At 26.8% G+C, this 14,707-nt stretch overlaps 3 protein-coding genes across 6 annotated transcripts in view; 2 read left to right on the forward strand and 1 right to left on the reverse strand.

Moving 5' to 3' along the window:
• LOC103577428 (GTP-binding protein Di-Ras2) overlaps nucleotides 1–5,152 on the forward strand; it is a 41,898-nt gene extending 36,746 nt beyond the window's left edge. The window contains exons 3-6 of the mRNA XM_008558053.2: nucleotides 1,045–1,833; nucleotides 2,249–2,394; nucleotides 2,474–2,739; nucleotides 2,817–5,152. Coding sequence (XP_008556275.1) covers nucleotides 1,647–1,833; nucleotides 2,249–2,394; nucleotides 2,474–2,739; nucleotides 2,817–3,018 — 801 coding nt within the window. The 5' untranslated portion in view covers nucleotides 1,045–1,646 and the 3' untranslated portion in view covers nucleotides 3,019–5,152. The remainder of the gene's footprint in view (nucleotides 1–1,044; nucleotides 1,834–2,248; nucleotides 2,395–2,473; nucleotides 2,740–2,816) is intronic.
• A 4,208-nt stretch (nucleotides 5,153–9,360) lies between these two features.
• LOC103577427 (regulator of MON1-CCZ1 complex) lies at nucleotides 9,361–13,798 on the reverse strand. The gene is made up of 11 exons (XM_008558051.3): nucleotides 13,535–13,798; nucleotides 12,811–13,110; nucleotides 12,556–12,730; nucleotides 12,332–12,488; nucleotides 12,152–12,257; nucleotides 11,374–11,527; nucleotides 11,149–11,212; nucleotides 10,813–11,032; nucleotides 10,585–10,751; nucleotides 9,822–10,097; nucleotides 9,361–9,741 (listed from the first exon to the last, which is right to left on the reverse strand). The coding sequence occupies exons 1-11, from the start codon at nucleotides 13,667–13,669 to the stop codon at nucleotides 9,477–9,479; spliced, it is 2,019 nt and encodes a 672-aa protein (XP_008556273.1). The 5' UTR covers nucleotides 13,670–13,798; the 3' UTR covers nucleotides 9,361–9,476.
• A 169-nt stretch (nucleotides 13,799–13,967) lies between these two features.
• Nucleotides 13,968–14,707, forward strand: part of LOC103577426 (uncharacterized) — a 59,028-nt gene continuing 58,288 nt past the window's right edge. For all 4 annotated transcript variants that reach the window (XM_053738777.1, XM_053738778.1, XM_053738779.1 and 1 more), the window contains exon 1: nucleotides 13,968–14,515. The gene's annotated coding sequence lies outside the window, so the exon portion shown is untranslated. The remainder of the gene's footprint in view (nucleotides 14,516–14,707) is intronic.

Below are 14,707 nucleotides of genomic sequence, written 5' to 3' on the forward strand. Positions count from 1 at the left end.
ATTCTTTAAGATCTTAAGTTGGAAAACCTGAGAGTAAAAAAATTTCATTTTATAAAAATAAATTGAGCTTTAATATTTTTTTTTACATTGAAATATTTATTTTTGAATTTCTTATTAAAAATTTTAGGATAAAAAGTTGAATTTTTGAACCTCAATAGAAATTTCAATTAAAAATTTTAATAAATTTTATTTCATTAAATTTCAATTAAAAATTAAATTTTCAAAGTAAATAAAATTTTTTAAATTTAATTTTAACAAGACTAATAAACAAAAATAAAACAAACTAATTACAGTAAAGAGTTAATTTTCTCGACGAAAGTTTTGTGTACCCAAGAAGTGATAATTAACTAGAACACTGTAAAAAGTCTACGAAGCTTCATTACTTTAAATTAACTCGGTTTGATATCGAACTCGATTAATTTGCTCAAGTCAACCAAGTTAACTTCCTTTTTAGCTCTGAAGTTCAAACCTTACAAGTTTCTACCGTTACACTCTGCTCACTTTCACCCTCACCTCTCACCCCCTCCCCCACCTTTCCTTCATCGCTATCACTCTCTCCCTTGTTCATTGAGTTTTACCCCGTCAACCTCCAGATACAAATTTCTTTCCGATAATTTGCTCAACCCTCAATCTCTATAATTACCTATTATTTTAAACTCTCCAATCAATCACTTGATAAATAACTAATTACCTAAATTACCTTTTAATATCAAATTAATCAGAACTATTTTTTTTTTTCTTTTTTTAAATTAATTTCACGCAGCATTTAATTTAATCAGCCGTAATCGGAATTAATACCGATAATTATATTTACTAATAAACAAATTAATCTCATGTAATATATTAAAAATATTAATTAACAATAAGTTCATTAATTATAATTATATTGATCCGATTTCATCGAAATAAATTCCATAGAACAATTAAATTACAATAATTTTACATCCATACTCATATTAATTTTAATTAATTTAATAATTAATAAATAATTATTTTCCTTTGACACACAAATCAATTAAATGAAATTAATTTTTTTTGTTTCAGATACTAATGGATTAAACAATTAAAAAAAAATTCGGGACACTAAATTTAAAAATTAATTTATAATATTTAAAATATTAAAATTAAAATGTCTGGAGTTTTTATATCAAATGACATGCAATTTAAATTTTAAAAAATGTTTTTACCGCGTAAAGAACTTTTTCAAATGATCTAAAGTTTTTATCACAAATTTTTGTAGAAAAAAAAAAATAACAAATAGAAAATATGTTTGAACTCAAAGTATCCGATCACAATCGATAGTTAACTAGTGAAAGAAGCCACTCCCGTCATCACGTCGACGACAGCTTCCGGAGGCTTTAATATAGAATCTCATTAATACGCTTGCGCTGACTCTGGCACTCGTAACCCGAAGACATCGCCCTTATTGCATTCCCTTAAGGATTCTTGACTATTCAAAAAGATAAATATACATATATATAAAGGTCTATATATTTATGAATTCGAAATAAGAAAAAAACTTCGAGAAAATATTTGGAAGAAATGAGAGAAAATTGAAAGCATCGATTGACCGATAAAATAATTTATTTATCGATTCTTTTATTTGTTTATTTATTCGCTCACTCAGACGCTCATTAATAATAATAATGACAGACTATGAGAGAATACGTTTGGTCGTTCTTGGTGGTGCTGGGGTTGGAAAGAGCGCTATTATTAGAAGACTTCTTGGTCAAGGTTTCACTGAAAGATACAGACCGACTGTCGAGGATCTTTATTCACGTGAATGTATCCTCGGTACAATGACATTTAAAGTTGATCTTTTAGATACTGCAGGTAACATTCAAATATTAAGTCATTTTTAACAATCCAATTTTTTTATTTTTTTTTTTTTAAATTATTCTCAGCTTTTGACGATCGATTTACCGAAATTAGTTACGAGAATTATAAAAAAAAAAAAAACGGATACTTTTAAAAAAAAAATTTTTTGTATCAAAATTTTCAGAGACTCCATTTTGCTACAGAATTAATTAGTGAAGTAAAAGAAAAATTATAAAAATTAATTACGAGTGATTAAAAAAAAAATTTTGAAATGTCAGACGAAAATTGAAACTTTCGGAGTTCAATCCACTTTGGAAGTTTATCATATTTATGATAAACATTATAAACTAATTAAATGATCGTCGATAACTTGGATTATGTGTTTTAATTAGTAGCAACCCCCATAAAAAAAAATTACCAATTATTTCAGGAGACTTGCAGTTTCCAGCAATGAGAAGACTAAGCATAGCAACAGCGCATGCATTTCTTTTAGTTTACGCGACAACTTCATCGCCAAGTTTTGACTGTGTTAAGATGTGCTTCGAAGAAGTTAGAGAGCAACGACCTGACTACCAAGTTGGTCTATTAAATTACTTAGTGAAACACCCATATAATTTACCTTTTCATTAATTTATCTATTTGCATATCTACTTAGGAAGTACCAATAGTTGTGGCAGGCAACAAATTAGATTTAGCATCAGTAAGACGTGAAGTACCAATTGAGGATGTCAGTGAATGGCTTTTCTGTGAGCTGCCAAAACTCCGTGCCAAAGTAATGGAGTGTTCAGCCAAAGATGACTACAATATAAAAGAACTATTCAGGTGTTTTGTCACACTCTCGAAAATAGTACCTAAGAATCCGGGCGGTGAACTCGACGAATCCGGACTGAGAAGAAGATGTTCCGCTTACGGATCTCGACGGTAATATATTATTTTTTTTTACTTCATTTCCTTGCATAGGAAGACATAATTTATTTTTTTTCTCGATTTGCTTCCAGATCTGGAAGCCCGAACGGAAGAACCGGTAGTGCTGGTTCGGGGCCTACGCAACAAGTATTAGCAGCACAAGGAACGAGTGTAGTCGCTGTTGCTGAAGAAGTCAAGAGTAAACCTCGCAGCAGAAGTCTTATAAGACGAGCATCTAGAAAAACAAAGCAGCAGATCCGCGAGTCGCATGCTGATGATTGTAATATTTCTTAAATAATCGTTACTTTTTTTTTTACTTCCCACTGCATTTAATAATAAATAAATAAAATTATTATTGAGTGTGTTGATATTTCTTGATAAGAAATATTTAATAAAAATGTACAAGCCAAGTGAGTTTATGTATGACCGTAAAATTTTTAGGGCAACAAAAGTACTGAGGTAAGTTTTGAGTTCAAGTAGAGTTTGAAGAAGTAGAGGAAAAATATGAACCTACGTAAAAATATGAGAAGTATATTCGTATATATGGATATATATATGTATATGTTTTGAAGAGAACAAATGTTGGTTGAATAAAAAAAATTTAAGTAGAGACAGACATTGAGGTAGAGGGCAGACTGCTAGAGACATCAAAGACGTTTTCTGTATAGTACTTTCTACAAAGTAATCTTGCGCGCGGTATAATAAAATGGAATAATAATAATAATAACAGAGGAAAGATAAATAAAAAGCATTGCGCATTCTATGGGTGAACTTATCAACTCACGACTGGGAGCCAGATTTACTTGTTTTGGTTATCAGTCAAATAAATGCTTAAAAAATTAGAAAAGACTCCTGAAATTTTTTTTTTTTTACTTATTTTTTAAAAAGGGTAATATGGAGTCAGGGGTAGTGTGGGTCACTTAAAATTGTGGTCAAAAAATTTTATAAAAAAAATTAATTCTTGATTTTTTGAATTTTTTTAAGAGGGTTCATTTTGCCTCACATTAAAAATTTTTATTTTTTTATACTTGGGTTATATTACGAGTGTTAAGAATTTTAAAAAATAGTGAGAAAAAAATTACTACTAGTTTTTTTTCTTAGATGACCCATTTTCCCCCCTTTATCTATATAAAATTGTTAGAAGATTATTTATAAAAATTTTCGATTTATCTGCACTAAACATATCAGTCTATTATATATCTAAAATATTATAAATTTTACTTACAGCTGCGTTTTTTCTCGACATCCGATCAACGGATGGTCGACGGTTCGAATCCAGCCCGCGGTCTTTTTGCGATAAATCAATTTGAATTTTTTCCTTCCGGTGAAAATAGTTACTGAAATTAAAAATAAATAAATATGAACATTAGTTAAAAGTATGAAGGTTTTAAAAAAAAATTCTCTTAACTATACAGTAATTCGTTAGTTGATAATTATAAAATAAAAAAAATGTTTTTATTTCGACATTAACACTAACGAGAATTTAATCCTCAAAATAATTTTTTTATTTTCGAGTGTGAAGTAAAAAAAGATTGTGTTACCAAACAATGTAAAGAGCATCTTGAATATGAAGATAAAATATGAGAAATAAATTTCTACAGTTACTTTAAAATATGAAATTTAAATTCAAAGAGAAAATTTTTTAAAGGGACGGTAGATGATTCTGGATGTTGGATGCTGTTTGAGTTCAGATGAGAGATGAGTCGGGTGCTCGGAATAAAATAGCATAGAATATAAAGAGCAGAGTCAAGCGTGGAGTTGCGACCTGTTCACAAGGATATCTTTGACGTGTTACATTAATAAGGATACGTATTACTCGCACGACTGCGTTTTTCTTGAGGTTCTATATCTGTATATAGATCAAGTACGAGTATAACTCGACGTCGTACGAATGGCGAAAATCATGAAAAGTAAGTGGTTGTTTGAGACGGCTATGAATACTTTGATAAGTCATTATATTCGCGAAAGGAAACGTGTTACAAAGAGAATATTAGTTTTATCTACTCTTGATGTCTGTCTCTTTACATCTTTGTCATCGCTTTTAACCTCAATCTGAAGTTTACGTTCGCGGAAAATCGTCAAGATACTAGAGAACAGGGCACGATAAGTTCCCTTGAAAATTTTTTTTACTTTCAAAAAATTTAACAGAAAACAAAAAATTTGGGTACCGTCCTAAGGAAAAATTTTTTTATAAAAAATATCGAAATCTCATTCTACATTTGTTCAATTAAGTGAAAATTAAATTAAGTACGGTAATTTAAATTCAGGAAAAAAATTAATTTCAGGGAGAAATGGCGGGAGATTTGAAAAAAAAATTTTTAATTGAAATTATTGAAAAATAATTAATTTGTGAAATAAAACAGAAGCTAATTGAATTGCAATTAAAAGTAAAATGAATAAATTACTCTCTGAATTTTCCTGTGCCTCAGTCGACCCTTCAGATTTTATTTGTTTTAATTGTTTAAATTGAATTATATAAATAATTACATTCCCGCTTTGTTTGAGGAATAACATTCAGGGTTGATTGTTAAATACAATTATGAAAATATATCAATATGTATAGATACATTTTTTTTTAATTGTAGATGAATGTTGGTACGCATTAATATATTGATATGTGGTTTTTAATTTATTACAATTATATATATATATATAAATATATAAGTATAGTTATTGGTTACGTAGGTTTTTTTTAGATTGGATGAAGAGAATCGATTATTATATTTATTTAATTTTTTTTTTGAATTTCGCGCGATTAATTCAGTCGATTGACGAAAATTTGATTAAAAAAAAAAAAAAAATTTGAATCATGTATGAAATAATTTTTGAAATAATAAAAAAAAAATTTCTGAGTTTGCAAAATTATTTGAAATATATGTATGGGTTATTTTGAAAAAAAAAAAATTGAATAAATAGTTAATGATTCTCTATGACTCTGAATCGATGCACGAAAGGGATTGATAGTAAAAAAAAACCCAAAAAAAAATTATGGTTAATATATAGTCAAAATTGTAAATTTATAATAAATAATAAGATGCACGTAAAATAATTTATTGATTTTAATTTATATGAAATTTATGGTTAAATATTAAAATAAGTGTGATAAAGAATTTTGGGGACATCAAAAATTCTTTTAATAAAAATTATATATATATATATATATATATATATATATATATATATATATATATATATATATATAAATGTATTCAAAATATTTACACGTACATCATGTAAAGGAAATAAATATCACATGGAATTCAGTCGTCATGTGGACAGTGAATAATAAAATCACGAATAAATATATATATATATATATATATATATATATATATATATATATATTTATATATATGATTAATAGACTTTTTAGTTAGACTAAAATGATTATAAATAAATAATTAATACATATATAACGATATATTTATTACTCCATACAACCGTCCGGCAAATGGATTTTTTTACAATAACAAAAAATAAATTAAAATAACTACGAGGTTGTAAAAAAATATTTAAATAATAAATAATGAAAAAAATTATTATTCCATTGTTATAATAATAATAGTAATAATTATTAATACAAATAATTTTTTAACAGATAAATTAATAATAAACGATGGATTACGCTTACGAATAATAAAAATAATTCTCAAGTTTACCGGATTTAAAAGATTACCGAGGATTTTGTATAGGAAAACTCGAGGGAAATAGTGCAAGTTTAATGGAATGTAATAAATTTAATCATTAATTCAAATTCTTAATGGTGTTTAATTATTTAAAATTATTAGTTTTGTCATTTCGCATTACACGGATTCTAGGGGTGATTTTTTGAAAGAATCAAAAATAATTGATTTGACACAAGTATGTGAAATTTTTTATTTCCTATTAAATTTTTTAAAAATCACCCCTAGTATATCTGTAACAAAATATATTCAAAAATAATAAAAAAAATGAAATAAAATTTTAAAAGGACATTTTTACTTCTCTATATATTTTCAAATATTCAGATAGTGTTTCACGGTACTTTAAATAAATAATCGAAGGTTTATGCCAGAAGGTGTGCGCCCATTTGCTCACATCTGTATATTTGCTTTGAATATGATTTAACATAAAAAAATTTAATAAAATAAATAGTAAACGTGTGTACATTTTATGTATCTACTTTTTAAAACGTGATACATATTGAATAAAAGGGATTTTTTTATGTGAAAATTTCCATAGCTTACAATAAATTGTGATTTTTATTGTTGAGATTTGAAATAATTCGCGGATAAAAAATACGAATGAAATATGTGAGAACATCTCGGGTCAAAAATAAAACTTGATTTATACTAAGTTGAAATTTCGAGCCGTTTTTCACAAGACGACTTTTTTTTGAAGATATGAAATACATCAAGTTTTCGGCTTAGTTTAGACTTAACCGACTTACACAGTAACGATTTCAGATTAAAAGATCAAACTCAAATGGAAATCGACTTGAAAAAATTGAAACTAAGGCGAATGACCGTCGTGCTTGAAGTAAAGACGACTAAGTTCAAACCAAAATGAAAAAAAAGTCCTAAAAGTTAACAAGAATTTAATTAAAGTCGAAAAAGTCGAAATCTTAACGGAAAATCGTCGGAAAATAAAGTGAAGGGAGCCTGAATAAAATTTTATTTTTGACCCGGAACCGGTTACAAAAATACTCAGAAGGCTAAGCTACAAATCAAAAAAAAAACTGAGGTTATGGATTGAAAAATTGTAAGAAAATGGAATCAAAATTAAATTTCTTACTGAAATACAAAGTTTTGATTAGTTTTGTTATTTAGCGATAGATCTTTTTGAAAAATAATAGCTGTTGTATACGCACTCTAAAAATAAACGCACTAAATTTAACTCTATGTAGCATGAGGAATTATTTATGATTATAAATAAATAAATCGATAAATAAATAAATAAGTTGGTTAAAGCCATTTTTAGGTTTGGAAAAAAAATTTCGCCTAGGATAAGAAATAATTTGTGGTGTGGAGACCAAGATATTAATCAAATGATTTATAACGATAATGAATTAATAATAACAATTAATAATTAATTATAAAATTAGTTACTGTTATTATTATTATTATTATTATTACTATAATTATTATTATTATTATTATTATTATTATTATTATTATTATTATTATTATTACTACTACTACTGTAATGTATGTTAATTGTGTACGTAAATTACGAGTAATGTATTTATTGCTGTTTTGTGAAGAGAATATAATTACAAATGGGAACAGATTAATAATTATTATTAAATAATAATTATAATAAAAGATATTACTGAGAAATGTTTAAAATTTTCTTATTAATTATTCAATTTCCATTATTTATTTTAATTTTTATTTTAACGTAATTATATAACTTAAATATTTATTTATTTTTTTAATATTTGTTAGAAAATTTAAATCAGCGACTGCAGGTCAGCTGAATAAAAAATTACTTTATTACAATGCTGTAGTAATTAATTAAATTTAAAAAAAATAATACTTTAGTAGCAAGAGCATTAAATAATAAAAAAAACGTTTTTATTTACTCAGTAATATTTTTTATTTTTATAACGAAACATTAATAAAATAAAAAATACCCGAATTTATGAATCTTATCTTTAAACGCACTATTAACTGAAACAAATTTTAAAAATAACAATAATAAATAATAAGAAAAAAAAAAAAAATGTCTATTCTTCGTAGAAAAAAATTCTATAAAAACCCTAACTATGAATAATTAAAAATTGTCCAATTACATTAAAACTGACCCTCGGAAAAAATGATAATTTCTGCACTGTGCGATAAGAATTAAAAACAATAAACACAGAGACATCCACAATATTGTTTTGCAGAACAATAAGTTAATGAAAGACAAAAAGTGATTTAAGATATGTCAATAAAATGCATTTTGAATGGACTATTGAAATATGTACATTTTAATTTAAAAACTTATTCAATTTTCATCCCTCCCGTTCCTTTCGCCGGTCGCCGGTTCAATCTCTTACTCATTTTCGACTGTCAGGCTGCTTCGCATTATCATTTTAAATTCGCATTTTATTTAGTAACAATGAACAATGACATTTACGCTCTCAGCTATTCACTCTCGAAATCCAGCTGGTATTCAGCGATACGTGTATAAGCCTTTTTATTTTTTTCCGAGAATTTTTTTCTGACAACTAGAAATGCCAAGGCAGTCGAAACGAATACGGAACCAAGAGATCCTACACAAAGGCGCTATCGATCTTTTTTTTTTTAAAACATTCAGGCACGTGACTCTGCCCGCAATGATAAAACATTTTACAGTCCAGTAAATACGCTGATTGGAATATCCTATTGCTATGTCAATTGTCCCTCATCTACTCAAGATTTCCTTTTTTTTCTATCAATCAAAAAAGGTTTTTTAAAATATCTACGTTCGAAAATACTCGCCTCATACTTTTATTGTAAAAAAAATCTATATCAAATTTATACACAATATATATGTATTTTTTTTTTTCATAAATTTATAAAAATAGACCCCGAGATAAGTGAGCTCGTAATTAAAATTTTTATTTTTTTAACCCGCGAATTTTTAAAATCAATTTTTTATAAAGAAAATTAAAAGTCATACTTATATATATATGTATAATTTTTTTATTTAATTTTTATAATTACAGAAATACAAACTAATTGCACTTGTTAATTTTTTTATAATTAATTATTTAATTAAGTGAAAAAAAAAAAGAATTGGGTTCATTAATCCTGTAGGGAAACAGCAGAAATACTTGAATTCAAACTGACGTTCATGTTCTCTATTCCACGGAATAGAAATTCAAAATGTTGGACGTAAGACTGACAATGTTCCCCGCGAGTAAAGGCAGTTGTGTTGTGCAGCCTTAGGTTGCGTTGTTCAAAAAATTTATAAACGGAATGGAAAATAGTTGGGTCGTTGAGCGCTTTGGCGGCTTCCAGAAACTTTCGGGCTGACACCTGATCAGCCATTCCGACTGATCGTACGTACCTGCATTATATTATTAAAGTTTTATTGCTAGTTATCAGCATGGGAATACTGAATCTAAGTTGTGTTTGTGTTATACATACCTTAAGGCGGGTAATATATGGCCTTTGGATAACAAAACTTCAATTATTTCCTCGTGGGCGCTTCCTAAACGTTTCAGCATATCCAGCGCTAGTTGATGTGCCGCTGGATACAAATTTTCCAAGGATAAAAGCAAACAAGCCAATGGTTTTGAGTCAGCTACGACGTGGTACTGGAGTAACTGATGCAACTGATAGTAAGCTTTACGTTGAACTAAAGTTGTTATTACTAACTCGTATATAAAGTGTTGTACCGGTATTCCATGTTCTACTAATGATCTTTTGTAAAATAAAAATATTTTTTTTTTAATTACTTTTAATAAGCAGGACAAAATCAACTAAAATTATTTCCGTGTAGTGTTGGAAAAATTTCAATCAAAAATTACAATTTTTTTTTTTTATGTAAACGTAAAAAATATGTGATATATTTATTTGTAATGATCAGAATTTTGTTAATTAATCGTTTAAAAATCTTTACTAGAAATTTTTGTACTTCTGCATAATTAAAAAATTTCTAATTAAATTTATTCAAATTTTTTTTTACTTTGAACCTTAAACTTGAATTTTTTTCAGACTAAATTTATACAAAACTTAGAATTTAAAAAAAATCCCCCATTGATTGCTGCATTAATTTTTTAAAAATTTTCAATTAAATTTAATTTTTTACGCTTTGAAATTTCTTCAAAAAAAAATTTGAATATTTATTATTATTATTTAATTTTGATTTATATAAATTTTTTAAAAATAAATAAATATAACATATTACCTTATATATTCAAGTAATACCCAAATAACCATTTTCGGTTCGATCAAATCAGCTGAAAATTTTGATAATATATGTGTATACATATCGCTTTGATCTAATAATAATTTATAAGACAGATTATCAAAGACTTCAGTATTTTTTGATACATTTTGTAACGGTGTACCCATCTAGAATAATTTGTGATCAATATCATAATAATTATTATTAATAATAACAAGTAATAAATACCTGGCTTTGAATTTCATTTTCTAAATGACCACGATAAACCGAATTTATTTTATCAAAAATAGCCGGCATATCAATGAGGGTCATCGGTAAATCGTTAACATAATTTTGCAATACCTGTAATAAAATTATTTTTGCATCTTTTCGTTGAATAAAAAATTCAATCAGCTGCACTTTGTCACTAATAAGTTTAATCAGAGCTTCTAAATGTAATTCAATGTACCTGTAACAATTTACAGATGAATAATTAATTAAACGGAGTAAACAAAGTTGTTTGTTTTGTATTGATGACTAAACGTTAATTATTAAATTATGTATATCAAATAAGAGAGTATTTACCACAAGCATCCTAGTTTTATGTCAATAATAATGTTTGGCTGAAAGACGACCCAATTTTCCGAATCTAGTTATCGTTGAGGAAAATATAATTTAATTAGTATAGTGCTTAGTTGTTACAGTGTTATATACCTTCAAATGTAATTTAATAATAATAATAATAATAATAATAATAATAATAATAATAATAATAATAATAATAATAATAATAATAATAATAAAGGATACAAAGTGGACAAGGTTGAATAACTTGTTCAGACAACGTAGCACCTTGAACTTTGAGGTTGTATGGTTTTATAGGTTTAGGTATTGCTACACTTGTATGGTGCATTACTGTACCATCACTTACACCACCTAACATTATATCAAATATCATTGATGTCTAAAAATAAATAAATATTTGTTTTGAATACTAGTTTACTCAAATAGAAAAAAAAAATTAAGGTATTATCTGACATATTAGTTGGCAATAATAAGAAATAGATCCCTGAATGTTTGAAGAGCTATAGAGAAAAAATGAAATCGATGAAATCTATGATCGACACAATGGGGTAAGTCGACCAATAGTTTCATTTTTTAGTAATTTTGATTTTTTTTAAAATATACAATGTAACGAAATATAGAGAATTTTCCATGGCAACATGTGATTTATTTTTCATGGGAATAGAAAAAATATCCTAGTAAACGTCTTATTTCATATTCTGATAAATTCTTTTAAAGTTTTTCAGATTCCCGCGTAAAAAATTGAAATTTTCAAAAAAATGGAAAGTTATTGGTTTCGGTTCGATTTTTTTTTTTTTAGTATAATTTATCAGAAATTTGATATTTTGTATACGAGTTTAAAAAATATTCTGTGAAATTTATTTAAATATTTTTCATCCAATAATTGGGAGTCGTAGATTTGATGAGTTAATAAAACTATTCCATTTTATTCACTGAACTTTAATAAAAAATAAAAAATCCTTTGAAATTTTTCAAGGAAATAATTTAAAAATAGTAAAATTACCTTTGATGCTTGATGATGAACAATAATAAGATTATCAACAACATTAATAGCAAATCTTCCTCGTAAATCTAATTTTAATATATGACTCTTTTTAATTGTTAACATTCTAAAATAATAAGATTAATATATAATATAACATTTATAAAATACTCTTACTTCAAATAAATTTATTAGACTTACTTATGAACGGTATAAACACAAACATAAGCACTTATAGATTTATTAGCTTCATATTGATGCCGAAGAACGACAATACTCGGAGTACCATAGAGTACTGCCAGTACTACGTCTCTGTCAGAAACTGCCAACTTTCCAGGTTTTGCTGGAATCGCTTCCACTAAAAATTCACAAATAATTTAATAAAGAAATTTAAAAAAAAATAAATGCTCAGTTTATTTGTTTACTTTCAAATTTAGTTATTTTATGTAAATTTCCAGGTGTGATATGCAACGCCTGCATTTGATTGCCAATTGTCCCAGATGACAATAAAATCATATTGCTTCTAGGACAATAAACGTACCAATTTACCCCTAAACTTAGTGACTTCAACGCTTTGACATTTTTTTTCGCGGGATTTACCTGAAAGATTTTTAATAAATTTTTCCTCTGTAATTTTTTGCTAATGGATGCTCTGGTAGTAAATAAAAGTAATCACTTACAGAAAACAATTCAACACCATGATCGGTTATTAGCAAAATTTCATTACCGTGGGTCCAAACGAACCCTTGGATGGTTGCATTTTTACTTTTACAGGCTTGGGAATACTCGATGGTGTCTAGACCAGTGCCTGGGTTATAATTTACAAACTCAACGGACGTGTATGTTCTTTGTATCGCTAAAATATTCATATCAGCTGAAAATTTGATTGATATCACTTGGCCTTTGTCTTCCATTTTGAATGTAAATACGTCGTTTGGTCCAGTTACTGTTGTTATTCCTCCGGATCTTACAGCAAATACCTCCATACATATAATTAATATATCATTTATTTAATAATAAATATAATAGTTAATTAGTTTACTCATAGTCTATACGACCATTTTTTTTAACCGAAAAAAATTTTCCTCCAAAATCAACCACCGAAATATACATCTATATATATATATAATAAGATGGTTTATTTTGGAGTGAAATTTTTTTCCATTGAAAATGTAAAATTATTTATTGTTCTTACAAAAAAAAAATTTTGTAATTAATGTCTATAATTAGAATTTTTAAATATTGCTCTAATTTAAAATTTTTTTCAAGTAATCATAAATAATTATTTAAAAATGTATGACTATAAACTAAAATAAATATTTGAACATAGTAATTACCAAAAAAAATTTATGTATATATATATATATTTTTTTTAATTCAAAAAATCCAAAAAATAATACATACCTGATGTTTAGAGTCGTCAAAAAAAACATTATTAACACAAGTAAGTGATTCAAATCTCACTGGATTTATTGATAACTCCAAATAATAATTATCACTTCCCTCATCCCCTTCAGTAGACTCACTCGCCGACATCATTGTAATATACAATAACTCCAAAAAAATTCCCAATGATATTTTGACGTTTACTTAAACAAAAACACCAGCCAACAAAAATAAAATCAGCTGATTTGTGTCAATTTTCCAAGTTGGACCTCCCACTGCAAGATGTCAGCACCCACACCTCTTTACACCATTCTCTGTCCAAGCTGTTTCACCTACACCAATATAAATTCCTAGTATTGCCTTATATATGAGCACCTATGAGTTTGATGTACAAGCAAAGGAGAATAATGCAGAGCAAAATATTGCTAGTTGGTGTTTGGTGTACTGGCAGTATCTTACCGACTGTCAGCGGGCTGATGCTGATTGTCGGTTGGTGTAGAATTTAGTGGTGTTAAGGTATGCTTTTGAGTAAAACGGATACGAGAAAATACTAAAAGAGGTCCTTGGTAATCATCGGTCTGATGTCCGATTAAAGAAAATGGCGGATTAGTTGGTGCTCTAGCAAAAGGGCTGGGACACAATATTCAGTACCGTCATGATAACGTCTCAAGTTAACTCTCATTTTATAATTAATATTATTTCAATAAACATATTAATTATTTAACTGTTTATTTATATTTATTACTATACAATAATTAGTTATTATTTTTTTTTAATTAATTGTGTTAAAGGTTTTAATTATCAATCATAACAATAACAACGCGTGGTGTCTCGCGAGTGAATTTTCTTGGATTTAAGTGAGAAATTATTTTATTTAATATATATATCTACACACATATATATACACTCACACATACATATATATATACATATATATATACATACATATAAATATATGGGTACGTGTGGAATGGAGTAAGTGAAAAAGTGACAACTCAGGTAATTAATTTAAACTTAATAATTACTTTTTAATTATTTATACATAAATTTACTCCGTTTACTCGAGGGTTGATTTTGTCAAAGACTCAGGATCATTGATTAGAGGTCCGTGTTAGACACTTGTGGCCATCTATGGATTCCAGATATTTTTTTTTTTCATTTTTTCTCTTATTCATATTTATATTTATAACG

Source organism: Microplitis demolitor, chromosome 4 (genome assembly GCF_026212275.2).
Source record: "Microplitis demolitor isolate Queensland-Clemson2020A chromosome 4, iyMicDemo2.1a, whole genome shotgun sequence".
Lineage (NCBI taxonomy): Eukaryota > Metazoa > Arthropoda > Insecta > Hymenoptera > Braconidae > Microplitis > Microplitis demolitor.